The 16,716-nt window shown below is 38.6% G+C and overlaps 2 protein-coding genes and 1 long non-coding RNA gene across 3 annotated transcripts; all 3 read left to right on the plus strand.

Moving 5' to 3' along the window:
- Positions 1–3,324: 3,324 nt before the first annotated feature.
- On the plus strand, positions 3,325–3,870 carry LOC115688352 (ethylene-responsive transcription factor ERF098-like). The gene has a single exon (XM_030614151.2). It carries the CDS (start codon positions 3,445–3,447, stop codon positions 3,868–3,870), a length of 426 nt encoding a protein of 141 aa, XP_030470011.1. The 5' UTR covers positions 3,325–3,444.
- A 3,399-nt stretch (positions 3,871–7,269) lies between these two features.
- LOC130139996 (uncharacterized) lies at positions 7,270–8,296 on the plus strand. Its single transcript, XR_008818000.1, has 2 exons — positions 7,270–7,641; positions 7,807–8,296. It is a non-coding gene; the product is annotated as an uncharacterized LOC130139996 (long non-coding RNA).
- Positions 8,297–12,259: 3,963 nt separating this feature from the next.
- Positions 12,260–15,763, plus strand: LOC115688350 (electron transfer flavoprotein subunit beta, mitochondrial). Its single transcript, XM_030614149.2, has 5 exons — positions 12,260–12,457; positions 12,549–12,839; positions 13,820–13,900; positions 14,762–14,856; positions 15,394–15,763. Exons 1-5 carry the CDS (start codon positions 12,389–12,391, stop codon positions 15,617–15,619), a joined length of 762 nt encoding a protein of 253 aa, XP_030470009.1. The 5' UTR covers positions 12,260–12,388; the 3' UTR covers positions 15,620–15,763.
- The last annotated feature ends 953 nt before the right edge of the window (positions 15,764–16,716 follow it).

Consider the following 16,716-nt stretch of genomic DNA (forward strand, 5'->3'; position numbering starts at 1 on the left):
TGAGTGAAATTTAAAATTTTTAAGGTGCCCAAAAGAAAATTTCAAAATCAAAAATTTCAAAATTTCACATAATGGTTTAGAATATTTATGGCCAACCACTTTGAGTGAAATTTAAATTTTTTGAGGTGCCCGAAAAAAAATCAAAAAATAAAAAAACTTCAAAACTTCATAGAATGGCTTAGAATACCTGTGGCCACCCACTTTGAGTGAAATTTAAATTTTTTGTGGTGCCAAAAAAAAATCAAAAATAAAAAAATTTAAAAATTCACAGAATGGCTTAGAATACCTGTACCTACCCACTTTGAGTGAAATTTAAATTTTTGGGCACCTCCAAAAGCAGAAATTTCCTTCTATTTCATCAAACAGTTTTCTCTTCCAGAAATCAATTTCTGGAGCAGAATTAGTCCTGTTTTATCAAACAGATTTCTTCTCCAAAAATCAATTTTTGGCAAGAATTTCATAAATCAATTTCTGGCAAGAATTTGATTTCTGGAGTAGAATGGATTCCATGCGCGCCCTTGATTGCCAGAAACTGGACCTCTTGATCACATATCGTAGCTTGATTATCATAGCAAACTTGTGTATGACCCTTCCCCATCAAATTTGCCCATTATCCTTCTTGATAGATCCACATTCATTTCGCAACTTAGTTAGATCGAGAGCCCATTAATTTCCAATCCTGGTTCTGCCTCATCTAATCGAATTCTCATCTCATTGCGTTGCTCCATTCTTCCTTCGTGGAGTATGAAAGGGTCACCGTCATAGTTCTGGACTCTTCACTCTCTAGAGATTCGACCTTGACAAGTTTCTCCATCAATGTCGAAACGATGATGGGGAAACATTTTTCCATGTACCCCCATATTATTTGGAAAGACAAAGCGCACAGCATATGTCGAGTACACACATGATGAACATGATCTTTCACCAATGATGTGCTTCAAAGGTCGGACTACATTCCATATGCTACCGCCAAGGTGCTCTCGAGAGAAAGAAAGCATTGGCAGAAAAGTAGTATGGGAATTCATGATAATATGTATCAATCAAACTCAAAAGTTTATCTTTTGTTCATCTTTGCTAGGCTATAAACTGCAAGAAGCCCACAAATTAATTGCTTAAACTTTTAAAGAAGGTGATTTGCATACTTAGGGTGCGTTTGCTTGGGGGAAAACTTCATGATAAAGGAAAATACTTTTTGGAAAATCATTTTTCGGGAAAATGATTAGTTTTCCTTTGTTTGGTAATATGTGATCAAAAATAATTTTTGATGTTTGGATCTTATTTGGAAAATAATTTCATGACTTTATCTCAAAAAAAATATATTTGATTTTTTAAATAATTTTTTATTTTGTTTTTTCTTTTCTTTTTATTCTTTTCTTTCTTTTTCTTTTTCCTTCTTCCTCCTCCGCTAGCCACCGTGCCTCGGCAATGGTCGGCCTCAGGCAAGGTTGAGATTGCCAGAACTCGGCGAGCTCCAGCCTCGCCAGAGGCCTGCGGGGCTCGACCTCGCCAAAATCCGGTGAGGCTCAAGCTCGTTCGAGGCCGGCCCTTCCCGACATGTGCCTATGGCCGGTTGCCGAGGCCCGGCGACCGGCGGAGGAGGAAGAAAGAAAAGAAAAAAAATAAAAAGAAAAAAAATAAAAAAAATAAAAAAAAAATAAAAAAATAAAATATTAAAAAATTCAAGAGGAACAATTTTGGAAAGTGCTTTCACCTTCTTAGATTTAGGAATTCGCTTTCCTAATTTTATGCATGAATACTTTCCTTGACCAGAAAGTGTTTTCGATTGACTAATTATTTTCGACAAACCAAACAGGTGAAAGTTCAGAAAACTAATTCTGGGATATTTATGATAAAGAAAAATATTTACCATGAAATTTATTTTCAAGAAAAATGACTAGTTTTCATTTGTTTGGTGGTTTATTGTTCTAAGCTTATTGTTTTTAGTCCATGGAAAACGTTTTCTGTAAATCGATTAGTTTTATGTCATCCAAATACTAAAAAATCAAAAGATAATTTCCCAGAAACAATTATCTTTCAAACATATAGACCCTTAATTTAAAGTTGGTATCTGAGTTAGAAGACTCGAGCTCAATTCTTTGCAATCCCTTTTCAACTTTTTTTGGGTTTTCCTCTCATTATCCACAATGGTTTCAACTATCTTTTAACCGAACTTAGCAATCCTTACATATGTGTAGATTGCAAATTATCTTAAATATTCTTTCAAGGTCAAGAAGATTACAACAATAAACCATAGCTAAGGATCTTCTTATTGAAATATGTCAAGAGTAGCAGCGTTTAAAATGTAATAATAATTAGGGACAAAAGCATAAAGTCCTAAAACTTATCACAGAAATGCAATCAATTAAAAGTTTTGGGACTTAATTATATTGTCATGATAAGTTTTAGGACTTTGTTTGTACTTATCCCGAATAATTAGTGAATCATAAACCAAGTTCTTACATGTTTAATCTAGTGTATGTTGACGACAATTTAATACAAGTTATTTCTCAAGTTTATTATTTGCAATCTTAAATGTCTCTTTGAAGCTATATAGACAAATCCTGAAGTTCTCATCAAATTACCAACTCTTTTTTCTTTACTTCTTTGGTAACATCCTTATAGCAGGTGATCATAAGCAAAACGGCTTGCCTATATATACCTGCCTTAGGAGCCCAAAAGGCAAATGTACGAGTTTGTGCAAAGGCCTTTCATGGAAATCACCCGTCCCTTTTGCAGGGAATAATTTTAAAGATATCTTTAGAGAACAAATTTCAAAATCATGTGTCAAATTCTCTTTCTATGCATATTTATGATCTAGGTGGTCTAGATCGAGTTGGTCCATCGTGGATAGTCAAATCCAACTCCATAGCTAACAACAACAAATGTGGGAACATGAAGTAGATAAATAATGGGAAGTGCTCAGAGTTTGCTACGTAATACGTGTCGTGTGACATACATGTTACCAATCCTTCTACCGAGGCAATTATCTATTCGCAAGAACCATGACCCTTGGATTCACATCATACAGTACGATTAGATATTAACCATACATAAACACTAATAGCGGTCGACAGTAATTCAAAGAGCAGCCCCGAACAACGTTGAATTCACAGAAGAAATGGTCCCAAAGAGTTGATTACCCACCTTTATGAACTTTCCGAGAAGCAGATCATCACATGTGAATATGGTTCTTAGTCCAGTTGCGTTGAAAGTACTAGATGGTCAATCCACGTTTCAGAGAACATCAACATCTTCAACATTGACTAAAATATAAAACTCCGCCACTCATCATTTATATTACCTGCTACTGCGTTCCATCTTTAAACTCCTCCACAAAAAAAAATTCCAACAAAAGGAAAGAAGAAGCCAATAATTCAAACATCGGCTTGATAGTTCTTGTTTCTCCGGTGCTGTTCTAAAGGACAAAAACAAAAGGGAAACAGCATGGAAAACCCTCAAAAGGCAAGGGAAGATGAAGAAAAAGAAGGATCGGTTCGCTACCGAGGAGTGAGGCGACGGCCGTGGGGGAAGTTTGCAGCTGAAATTCGAGATCCGTCGAGGCACGGAGCTCGTGTGTGGCTTGGGACGTTCGATTCCGCCGAAGAAGCTGCTAGGGCTTACGACCGCGCCGCGATACGGTTGAGGGGTAATCAAGCTATTATTAACTTTCCCAGTGAGGAGTACTCTCAAGGTGCAGAATCTGCACGTCCTCCTGAAGAATCATTGCCCTCGTCCGTGGATCACGGGGAGAGTTCTCATCACAAGAGAAGTAGCTCTAGTGAGAAAGTGAAAGAAGTTTTCGAGTTCGAGTGTTTGGATGATAAGGTTCTGGAGGATCTCCTCGAACAAGAAGAGAGGAAAAGCAAGTGAGTGGTAAAGTTTTAGCTCTCTCTCTCTCTCTCTCTCTCTCTCTCTCTCTCTCTCTCTCTCTCTCTCTCTCTCCTTTCTTCGTGATGATCATTGCCAGTAATGGTCATATCAGTTGTGGTAACGGAGTGTGCGTGTGTTTTGGATCGATGAACTAGTAATTTGATTCTGGTTGGAGCCTTTAGGCGTGTTGCTAAGCCAATTCTGTTTCTGACTTCACTTTGGGTGATTAGGGTTTCGGTGGTGACTGCCAATTAGTGAGGAAAAATTGCAAAAATGAAGGAAAATAGCAACGGATCGATCTAAATTATTTCAAAATGTTGTGTGTGGGGTTGAAGCATATTATGACCCCCTGAATTTGAGGAACCAACAAAAGAAAAAAAGAAGGAATGCCCTAGTCTAAAAGCCACTTGCAAGAGTCTTTTGGTGCATCAAGAGATAATCTTAATGAGCTTTTTTTATATTTAAGCATTAAATAATGCATTACTTGGAAGAGTTAATTGCATCTCTTAGATTGAATCTTGCAAAGACATAATTATATCTTCTTATTTTCGTCATCGAAAGATGCTGTTTTGTTGGAGTTTTTAACCGGTTCTTGTGGGGGAAAAAAACCCTCTAGCTCTAGGATGTTACAATTGATGTATTTCCATTTCTTTCTCTTTTGCCAATGCAAATTATTGATACGTTCCTTCTTAGGTGATATAAAGGCTATCCCATATTTCTTTTGCTGTATCACAAGACAAAATTTTATTATACTCAATACGTGATAAAGCACAATAGAGAGAGTAGATTGCTTTTGCATTTACAGCTTCTCTTTTGACTATCTCCGTTCGAGATAGTATGATAGGTGCAATTGTATCGCCATCTCCTTCTGGAAGAATAAAATGAAGGCTTTATTAGATCCAAAGATCCAGAGGAATGGGACATGGTCCTAAGAAGAATCAATCCAACAACAACTACGTCTGCATCTTCAGTAAAAGGAGAAGGAGATGGCTATACGACTACACCTATCATACTATCTCGAACGGAGATAGTCAAAAGAGAAGCCGTAAATGCAAAAGCAATCTTCTCTCTATTGTGCTTTATCATGTTGGAGTTTTTAACCGGTTCTTGAGGGGGGAAAAAAACCTCTAGATCTAGGATATTACAATTGATGTATTTCCATTTCTTTCTCTTTTGCCAATGCAAATTAATGGAGAATAAATTTTGCACAATTAACGCATTGTTGGACAGCGACAACGTTATTTAAGAGGAGCTCAACGCACGTAGTCTAATTACCAAAAGATCTTAGGCACAACAGCAGACAAGAGTTGTGTAGTTTGTTCTTGGTGTTTGATTGCATCAACTTTCCAGCTGAGTAAAGTCAATACTGGTGTTAGACACAATTCAGGCGGATGGACCAAATGCCGGCTTTAAATTCCTTTTGAATGCGGCTTAGGGCTGCTGTCAATCCCTTATAGTGTAGGGGTTAAAAGAGCTGGTAGAGAGAGGAAACATTCATTCATCCCCAGCTACATTAATCACCAATATATACCTTAGTTTAAAAGATGTCCAGATGAAACGTATAGAGATCCAGAGCCCACTAGATGCTAAGAAGGTTTACATAAATCTGCTAAAGATTACATGGATAAATTTTATGGAAAATTTTATCTTAATGATGGTGAGGCAGATTGAATCATAAAATGACTGAAAATTGTAATCTCTAGCAGGTGCAAGAGCGGTAGGATTTCAGAGAGAACCTGTTTCCATGTTTGCCTAGCCAATCTGGGCTTTAAATCTACAGTACCGTCACTATAGTGATTAGAATGACTTTCTTCCAAAAGCGAAGATCACGATGCTCTTCCAAAAGTGGATTTGATCTCGGTGGTGCAGTAAAAGTGAAGAATTCTTAGGTGATCCGGATGGATACCAACCCGAAGCGTATGTGTCATTGATGTTAGTACATGATATGAGATTAGGATGTATATGGACGCGGTGCGCTCCGTGTGTGTGTTTGTGATAAATGCGTTATTTTGACTATATCTCAACCTTCGATTCTTCGTTTCTAAATCTAGGCTTTTTTTTTTATAACCGCGAGTGGCATTCGCATCGTCCTTACTTACATTAGTTGTGGCAAGTAAACCCCTCACGGGGTGCTGGGATCGCCCCTACCCCTAGCTGAAGTTGAAGGTGCAACGCCAGGTGAAGGATTCGCACTCACACCGTACGGGTGGGATTGAAGTAGCACCACTCATCTGTGCTACATCCTATGGGGCCTAAATCTAAACTTTTTCACTCAAGAATCTAGCAACAAAGCTACCCGTACAAAGCTCGTTTCAGGTTCTTCTAAGGGAAAAAGGCATTCCAAGTGTAATTCTTGGTGTTGGGTCATTGGAAAATGGTTGAAACCCTAAAATTATCCTCATAAATTAGTTAGTTCACATGGGAAACTCATATAAATTTTCAATATGTTCAGGCAACTAACCCAAGTTAAAAATTCACATAAATATCTGAATAAACGATGACACCAAGAATCATATAAGTAATCTAGCAAATTAAAAGTGAACAAAGATCAGCATGATACTAATCGAGAAATTATCAGCACGCATGTTGTTGGTCATCCTACATGTGATCACAAATTTGTTGACCATACACGAGAAATATTCAACCACAAGCTCCAAAATCATATGCCACAAGCATCAAACAACTCTCGATGAGAGTAGCATGTCGTAGATTTGCCTAATAGACCGTGCATTTCGACTTCTTTCGATATCGAAATTGCTCTATTTCAAGATCCCAAACCTTGCGGTTCCTACTTTCCGAGGGTATATATTGTATTATTGTTGAGTAGCAAGAAAGAACACTTCATCAGGTGACGTTATGAATTGTAAGAGATTGTCGAAGTAGACAGCTGAGATTCAAAGAATACTCCGAGGTTTTTAATAATCAGCGATGGATCTGGACATCAACTGCCGTAACGATATTTTCTTCTAAGAGCTGCCACTTTTCCACAGAGAAGAACAAGTGCAATTTGACTTCTTCTTTGGCACTCTATATATTTGCCTTTTTGGCTTAAAAAACTATTAAAGCAGCCTCCGTGATGAGGGGCAATCGCCAAAAGCAATGATATCAAACCAAAAAAGAAAAAAATTTCAAGAATAAGTGAACAAAATAAAGTAATACTCCACGTACTAAATTAGTTTGCAAAATCGCTCATTTATTAAGTGATTTCTTAATGCCTTTCTTAAATCTTGTAGTTCACGCTTTTTGACTGCTTTTAATTCAAAACACTTGAAACTTTCACAATAGACAAAAGTCGATGCATAAAGCAATATACGAACTTTTTTTCATAATATTTCAAAATTTGAATTCTATTCAAAGCACAAAACACTTGGACAACCCAACATTTCATTGACAAGGACATGGAACAGCAATCTCATTTCATGTTCTTTTTCTCTTCGTTTTCAAGAAGTTCCTCTAACAAATTATCGTCCAAGCACTCAAATTCCACTACCCGTTTATCGCCGCCTTGCTTCTTCGGTGACGAAGAAACAGAAGAAGACGGCAACGGCAAAGAACTGGCCGCCGTACATCCTAAAGAGAATTCATTAGGGAAGTTGAGGATAGCAGTGTGACCTCTCATGGCGTATGCGGCACGGTCGTAGGCCCGAGCCGCTTCCCCGGCGGTGCCAAATGTCCCGAGCCAAACCCGAGCGCCACGCCTCGTGGAGTCACGGATCTCGGCCGCGTATTTCCCCCATGGCCGCCTCCGGACGCCTTTGTATCGCACTTGAGGTACCCCAACTTCTTCTCCTCCTCCTCCTTCGTGTTTGATCAATCCTTTCGGGTTCTCGTCGTCCATTTGTGTTTGTCCTGCATGGCTGCGTCGAAAGAAGCAACGCTTTTATAATCTGGCTTCATCCCATATCTGATTCTCCACCTGTAATTTGAATTTACCAGGCGATCGAGACGAACGGGTAAACACACGAGGTGGCTGAGAACAGCCGCACGTGCCTTAGAAGAAAGTTCTAAAAAGAAAGCCATCGACGGCCCGAAAGGTCGCTGTGTGGTGAAGGCGACGGCTCTTTCAACTGCAGTGAACCACACCCCCCCCCTTTGAATTCTTCCATGCGTCCCTTCAGTTCTGCAAAATCGTTTGGACTTTTCAGCGGCATGTCTGGATTGATGATGACATGGAGATTACTTAGGACGATTAATCCTGCTTTGTCTCCCTATTTGTTCTTTCTAAGATCATTCCTCCCAAGGGGTGAAAATTAGCACATTCTGCAGGGACATCTTTGTGGAAAACACTCGAATGAAGATGTGACCTTCTGGTCACTTAGATCATGATCTACGTACTTTATTGTTTGAATGTAATTTTACACTGAAGATGCACAGTTATTTGATTTTTCGTCATAAGAAGTGATCATATTTATCATGTTAAAGTAAATCCATGTGTTTCTCTTTCTTTCTTTCTTTTTTTTTTTTGCAAATAACAAATTGAGTTGAGATTTTTTTTTTTTAAATAATATGGCTTACATGTGCGTTCATCTCTTTGATTGGCTATAAAAGCACATGAGAGTAGCCGAGCACTCGCACGTGAAGGGGGAAAAGTATCAAAAAAATCTTAAACATGTCGTATTTGTACCAATTCAGTTTTAAACCTTTCGATTTGACCAATTTAGTCATAAACCTTTTCATATTGATAACAAATCACTTTTCCCCCTTCACGTGCGTGTGAATCAAAGAAATAAACGCGCAAGTATGCCAATTTAGTCTTAAACCTTTCGATTTGATCAATTTAGTCATAAACCTTTTCACATTGATAACAAATCACTTTTCTCCCTTCACGTGCGTGTGAATCAAAGAAATAAACGCGCAAGTATGCCAATTTAGTCTTAAACCTTTCGATTTGATCAATTTAGTCATAAACCTTTTCACATTGATAACAAATCACTTTTCTCCCTTCACGTGCGTGTGAATCAAAGAAATAAACACGCATGTATGCCAATTTAATCCCAACCTTTTTACATTGGTACCAACTCAATCTATTCGGCCAATATAGGCAGAAAATTGCTGACATAGATGCCCGGCCATTCTAAGTGGCAAGTGACCGGCGCTGACGTAAACAAAATTTACAAATTTAAAATGTTTTAATGATTTTTTTATTTTATCAAATTTTTCTTCTTTTTTTTCTTTTCTTTTCTTTCTTTTTTTTACAATTTGAGTTAGTGAGATCACCGACAGACCATCGCCAACCATAGGCGAGGGCCGATGACCCTCGCCTGGTTTAGGGGAGTGCCCCCGCGCCCTCTCCTAGATCTGGACGAGGGCCCAACGCCCTTGTATGTGGCGGGCAAGGGCGCTGAGACCCTCGCCTACATCTCGCTTGTGGTCGGCGACCTCACTAGCTCACAATTGAGGAAAAAAAATAAAGGAAAGAAAAGAAGAAAGAAAAAAACAATAAAGAATTCATAAATTGATTTTTTTATATTAAGAAATATTATTTTATTCTAATTTTAATATACTAGTTAAGACCTGGGCACTAGGTCCAATGTGAGTAGGGTCTAATGTGAATTATTAAAGCTTTTTGTCCGACGTTGAAGTTACATCATAGACGCATAAAGTACTTTTGTTTTGACATATGACACATTGTGCTAGCTTTTTCTTTCAAGCACCATATAGATTATTCATTTCACTCAGGCAAATCCACTATGTTTAGAATAAAAGTACAAAAAAATACCTGGCCTGGTGACTTTATAAAAGAAGCCAAGTAGTTGTTAACATAAGAGTCCTTAATGTTAAGTAAGTGATTAAGCATTTGATTTGGATCTAACAAATCCCGTGTCCAAATCAAAGTGACGTCCCACTTAATTTACAAAAAATCCTATTGTTAATTTTGCTTTTGTCTCTCTCTACATCTAGCAGTGCAATTTCTGCACAGGCTCAACGTGATGATGGATAATTACTTAATTAAACGAGACATATCATAAGATAGGAATGCTAATTCCACTAAAATGAAAATCAGGCCAAACTTGGGGTGGTTTATTTGGGGGAAAACTTCATCATAAAGGAAAATACCTTTCGGAAAATTATTTTAAAAAAAATGATCATTTTTCCTTTGTTTGATGATGTGCAACTGATAACATTTTCTGCTGTTTGGATCTTATTTGAAAAATGATTTCAATCTCATGAATTGATCTTAGACAAAAAAAAAATCTAAATTTTAAATAATTTTTAATTTTATTTTTCTTTTATTTTTCTTTATTTTCTTTTCTTTCTTTTTTATTTTCCTCCTCCGTCGGTTGCTGGGCCTCTGCAACGGCTGCGACAAGCCATTAGCAAGGACCGACCTAGCCAGCCTTAGGACCAACAAGGCTCGACCTCACCAAATATTGGCGAAGCTCAAACTCGCTAGCCTCGGGCGAGCTCAACCTCACCAGATCCCGACGAGGCTCGAGCTCGACCTCGCCCGAGGCTAGCTCTCGTTGGCTCGTGCCTATGGCCAGTTGCCGTGAAGAAGGAAGAAGGAAAAGAAAACGAAAAGAAAAAAATGTTAAAAAAATTCAAGAATAGCAATTATCGAAATTGTTTTCACTTTCTTAAAAATAGGAATTCATTTTTCTAATTTTGGCTCCGTTCGTTTGACGGAAAATATGACATTTTTGGAAAATGTTTTCCGAGAAGTCATTTTCCTGGAAAATGGCATAATTTTCCGGTGTTCAGCTGAAATCTAAAAAAGTTTTGGAAAATATTTTCCGGTATTCGGCGACCGGCGGCGGCTACCGGCAGCAGCTGCCAGCGGCAATGGCCCCAATGGCTGGCGGGAAAAGAAGGAGGCCGGTAGAAAATGTTTTCCGCTTTTCAAAAGCGGAAAACATTTTCCTTACTTTTCATCATGTTTTCACTCATTCAGGGGAAAATATTTTCTGGGGTTAATTTATTTTCCGCCCCCAAACACCAGAAAACCCGAAAAAATGTTTTCCTAGAAAACATTTTCCGCCAAACGAACACAACCTTTATGTATGAATATTTTCCTTGACCTGAAAGTATTTTTGATTGACTAATCATTTTTAGCGAACCAAACGGGTGGAAGTCCAGAAAACTAATTTCGGGAAAACACTTTTCCTCAAACAAATGCTTCCTTTTAAGTGATGGCCATTCGTTGGGTCTGTCCATAATCCAAAAGAATTAATGCAAATCATAGTCACGAAATTTCCTAATTATAACTTCTAATCACATAGCTAGTTAATGAATATTTGCGGTAACCGTGACTTTTGTTGTAAACGGGCATAAATATTTTGTCAGGTAAATTATTTCATTACTAATTTGTAATAACCTTTTACTAGAATAAAGTTAATTTGAAAATTTCACGGATCATTACATTAAATTTATTAAACTTATTCATTTCATTATATTTGGTTGATTTTGAGGAAAGAAATCCAAAGGTACAAATGCATGCTATTGGATAATTTTCGTATAATTTCATTTTCCCTTAGTAAATGTGTCGTTCCAAGGTTAAAATTCTAGATCGTCCATGTGGCAACTTCTTCATTGGTATCGTGAACTTCTTCTATTCACGATTTTCGCTATGGTACTTGAGAGGTTGTGAATTAGAATACGACCCGAAATTGCAACCATAATATGTCAATTGAAATCCCAATCCCAATCCCTATTCTCTTGTTTAAAAAACTAATTTCATCCACATCGACCATCAAAATATTTTTGTGACCATCAAATTTAAAAGCTCATGAATCCTCCTAAGTTTTCCTCCAACTTCCAGTTAAACATACAGTACTCCCCTATTAATTTAATTTCACGATCATTTTGTCTACCATTCTCAATTTTCTATATTTCCTTTCTTCACCTTTCGCAATATATTTAACCAATAAGGACAAAAGCCACAAAAAAAAAATCCAAACTATATTCATGAGGACACATTTACCTTGAACTGTTTTTTTGTGACACCAGAAATCCCGAATTTATATCTACGTGACATATTTACCTTCAATGGAGACCGGCTAAAATCTTCCTGCAATACTGTTGATATGGCGCTCACGTGACTTAAGTAAAACAACAACGACGCTGTTTTGGCTGAGAAATCATATGACGGAACCTTAATGGAGGCTAAATGTATTACATGAGTATAAATTTGAGGCTATTTATGTCACGAAAAAAAAAATTTAGAATAAAACGTGTCGCAATGAGCATATTTTGTGATTTGTGGTCTCATAAAAAATTTAAGATAAATGAGCGAGGCACTGGGGCTTTTTTTCCCTTACAATAATAATCAAGGTTGTCGAGTTCCGAAGCAATTTGGGCGCACACGTGGCGCCACGTGGAGTCCTGTCGAAGTAAAAAGAAAGAACAAAAGGACAAAACTAATCCACCTAATGCGCGCACGGATCTCTTTCTTTGTTAGTACTGTGTTTATCTCTTCTGAGTTCTGAGTCATCTCCTGCTCCTTCGCTTCCACTTCCAACTCTCTCCCTCTCTCTCTCTCTCTCTCTCTCTCGCCGGAGCGAAGCGCCGGAGGAGGGCCATGAAGATCATGGTGGCCGTCAAGCGCGTCGTGGACTACGCCGTCAAAATCCGAGTCAAACCCGACAAGGTAACTCCCCTCTCCGCTTCTGCTTCTTCTCCTCCTCCTCCTCCTCCTCTTCAATCGACCCGGTTTGCTAATCTCGTGAATTTCTTCGCAGACCGGCGTGGAGACCCAGAACGTGAAGATGTCGATGAACCCGTTCTGCGAGATCGCGCTCGAGGAGGCCCTCCGGATCAGGGAATCCGGGCTGGCCTCGGAGGTCGTGGCCGTCAGCGTCGGGCCCGCCCAGTGCGTGGACACGCTGCGGACGGGGCTCGCGATGGGCGCCGACCGGGGGATCCACGTGGAGTTCAAGGAGGAGGGTGGTCTGAACCCGCTGTCTGTGGCCAAGGTCTTGACGGCGCTCGTGGAGGCCGAGAAGCCCGGGCTCCTCATTCTGGGCAAGCAGGTTTTTGGATTTCTTTGCCCTGTTGTTTGCTGTTGTTTGTCTAAAGATCGAAAGGGAAGTGGGAATTGAGAGATTGAGGGTGTGCTTGTTGACGATGAACGACTGTGCTAAAAGCTTGTGTCGTATTGAATAAAGAAATGTTTTTGATGGATTGCTAGAATGACATGGTGCTGGGTAGGAAGATGGTCTCCTTTGAATTGATGATGTGTTGGATAGGAAATGTTCTTAGAGAGAGAGAGAGAGAGAGAGAGAGAGAGAGATGGCTTTCGGGTTTTGCACGGGGTGTTCATACGAAAGGAATTTAGTCTGAGGCTGTCTGTTGGTATGCTACAGTTTTTAGCTCGGTTTATGGAACAGTGTCTGATAGACAACTTAGCAAGCGAAAGCTTCAATCTTGTGTTTTAGAAGACAAAATGTTGTCTGGAAAGCATTTTCGACCACTCACAAGCTCTTCACTTTATCTAGAAATTGAGGCTAAGATTATGAATGGGATGTTGTTTGGCTGTTTCTATTGTAGCTCTTATTTGGTTTTGCTGAAGTCCTTTATGTTTGGAGTTGTTGTTGGCTTTAGTTCCTAAAATTGTTATATCATCATGGATTTGAGATCTTCCTCCAGCTTTTGAAGAGTTTATGTAGAAGGGAGTCAGGTTCAGCTTTAAAGTGTCTGAATGATTGGCATGAAGCATTCCCTAAAACTATTAGGACGATGTTGCTTGGGGCATTAATTTCTGAAAATTGAGATGCAATTGTCACTGCTTTATCTTGACTAAGTTGCAAAAATTTGGAGATACCAAGTAGTTCTCAATCAATTGATATACTTTCTGTTGTTATTGGATCCAAATTTGGTTTCATATGATTACCCGTTATAATGATCAATTTAGAGTTTAGTCTTGAGCCATTTACCTATTTGATGTACTTCCTTCACTTTGTGTATAATGCTTTCCATCCTGTATGAGCTAATGATGATGATTTGTGATTAGGCCATTGATGATGACTGCAATCAAACAGGGCAAATGCTTGCAGGGCTGCTGAAATGGCCACAAGGAACCTTTGCTTCTAAGGTAAGATTTGCTATGATTCTGATCCTTCGTTTGGTTGTGTAAGATTCCTGGGGCTTTGTCCCGTAAGTACAAATTGATCTTCAGGACTCTATATCCTTTTCTTTAGTAATAGTCTCATATCTCTTGTTTCCACACTTCCTTCCGTGAACCCCCTTCTGCTGTCTTTAAGTGTTTAATTTGTGGTGACGAGGGCGTGGTTTAAGGTCACTAATGTATCCATCTTTTCAAATTCTTGCAATGTGCCTTCACCGGTCAATCTTTTAGGTCTAGAGGGATCTATGACTCTAGGTTATTATGTATCAGTCAATTGAACAGTAACCTCCCGCTGAACAAAGTATGGCCACAGGATATGGTCACAGGATATGAATCTTTTCATTGTCTTGAAACTGCCAAAGGATATGAATCTTTTGATTGTCTTGAAACTTGCCTTTGGCAGTTAATCTTTTTAGTTCTAGAGGGGGTTAATTTGGCTTCTGTTTTGAATGCTCCCATTTGTCATCCTTATTTTAACTTCTGGCACTGATTTTGCTGTTTTGGGAGATTTTTTGTTTTTTCTGCTTTTGTAAATGTGTGCCTCATACCGTCCTCTAACTTTCAGCTAATGATAGTTAACTATCTCTCTTGGGGTTTGGCAAGAAGAAAGATATCTAATGTTATCCAGGAGTTGATATAGTTTACACTTCAGTTGATAAGATTTCTTGAGTATGCTGATAATTGATTTCTGCCGAGTTACATCTCCTATTGGTGTTTATCCAAGATTTGATCACATCTTCCTTTATGTTCTCTTGCCGTCTGTCCTTTTCCACGTTTGCATTTGGGTGCTTTTTCTTGGTTGATGATTTGTGTCTGCCCTTTTAGTAGGTTACCCTGGACAAAGAAAAGCAGGTTGCGACTGTGGATAGGGAAGTGGATGGTGGCATCGAGACTGTGCTTTTGGACTTGCCAGCAGTCATTACGTGAGAACATCGCTTTTCTTATACTTTTTAGTCCTTCTAAATCTTGAGAAATTAGTAGGTGTTCTCTGAGCAAGGTGTCCTCCTCTACCCTGACCAATCACCATATGCCTAGCGACATGGATTTCCTCGTTTTCTTTCAAGATGAAAAAGTTCCCATGCGGAGATTAGTCTGGGTGGATGGGAAAAATTTCATACTTTAGGAGCTCCTAAAAGTCTGCCAATTTTATATTTAGCTTGGCAACTGCAATGTTTAAATGTCATGTTTCATTTAGTATACATAGAACCTACTCAATGGTTTGGTTTCTGCGCTTTCAATGAGAACACAAATCCTTTTTTTCTAACTCTCAACTTATTGAGATAGGGGTTGCAAACCTTTTACTAGTTTGGGGGCTAGATCGTTTTTGCAATAGAAGTTATAATATTGAGATAGGGAAACCAATGGGTTTCTTCTTGATTATGGTTTTGACCTTTATTGGACTTCCTATTTGTGCTCAATCTCCGGTAGCTAACAGCCTCTGAATCATGTATCTTGTGCAGCACCGACTTGAGACTGAACCAGCCAAGGTACGCGACGCTTCCCAACATCATGAAAGCCAAATCCAAGGTCATAAAGAAGTATACCCCAGAAGATTTGAATGTCGAGATCAAGTCCGATCTGGAGGTCCTTCAAGTGATGGAACCTCCCAAGAGGAAAGCCGGGGTCATCATCTCCTCTGTCGACGAGCTAATCGACAAGCTTAAGAACGAAGCTCGCGTCATCTGATATGTCTAGTTTAACAGCTGCTGTAGTTATTCTAACGAAAATGTCAAAACCCCTTCGTGAAAGGGACACCAACATGTATGTCATCTGTTCATTGGATGATGCTTCCAGTTTAATAAAGTTCAATCTTTGACATATTCATTCTTACCTCCAATTTGGCCAGTTCTTACAGCAAGCAACATTTTACAGTGATCCTCAAAATGTGGGATATTCATGTCTGCACAGCCGATGTCTCGGTCAGTTAAAGAGCGGCAAGGGCGATGCTTTTGCAAAGGGCAGTGATGAATTGTTTCTGATGAACCACAGGAGATAGAAGGAACATCTATATGTCTGAAAAGTGGACTTCATTTGGAAGTGATCTATTGACAATGGGGCAATCAAAAAGATTTTGCAGGAAGCACAACTTCAAACTCACCACCATACAATTTCCATGGTCTGAGCATTCTTAAATGCAGCTATCTAAGTAGATACAACGGCTAATTCATACCGTTCATGGTGCAAAGCAAAGTGTTACAAAACAACTCATTTTGCTTCGGCCTTTTTGATGGAAAATACACTTACAATAGGTTGCGTTTGTTTCCCTGAAAACTTTTTGTAGCTAAAAAATGTTTTCATGTAATTTAATTTCAAAAAAAGCATACCGTGTTATAGCCTTTGTTTGGGCTGAAAACAAGTTGAAAAATTTTGGTTCTATGGCATTTGATAATAAATGAATCCGTTAATGGCGAATAAAAAACTCCAAACTATGTACATTATTACATATTTATCTTAAACTTTTCTTGTGACATAAAAAATCTCAAACTTATACCCATGTAACACATTTAACTTCCGTCAAGGTTCCGTGAGATGATTTTAGCCAAAAATAACGTCATTTTTATTACGGTTTGTATTCCGGCGCCTATACATGCAAGTTTTTAACGATATTCATTAACATAATCTTAACGGAGAGTGAATATGTCACGCATGCACAAGTTTGAGATTTTTGATATCACGGAGAGAAGTTCGGGGCAAATGTGTCACAGGGTATAGTTTGCGGTTTTTGATGACTTTTTTCCTAAATTAAATTCTTAAGCATTTCGCATTATAATAAAAACCAAATT

This window comes from Syzygium oleosum, unplaced genomic scaffold (assembly GCF_021117445.2).
Source record: "Syzygium oleosum isolate NSW1041296 unplaced genomic scaffold, Sole_v2.1 Sole_v2.01, whole genome shotgun sequence".
In the NCBI taxonomy this organism is placed as follows: domain Eukaryota; kingdom Viridiplantae; phylum Streptophyta; class Magnoliopsida; order Myrtales; family Myrtaceae; genus Syzygium; species Syzygium oleosum.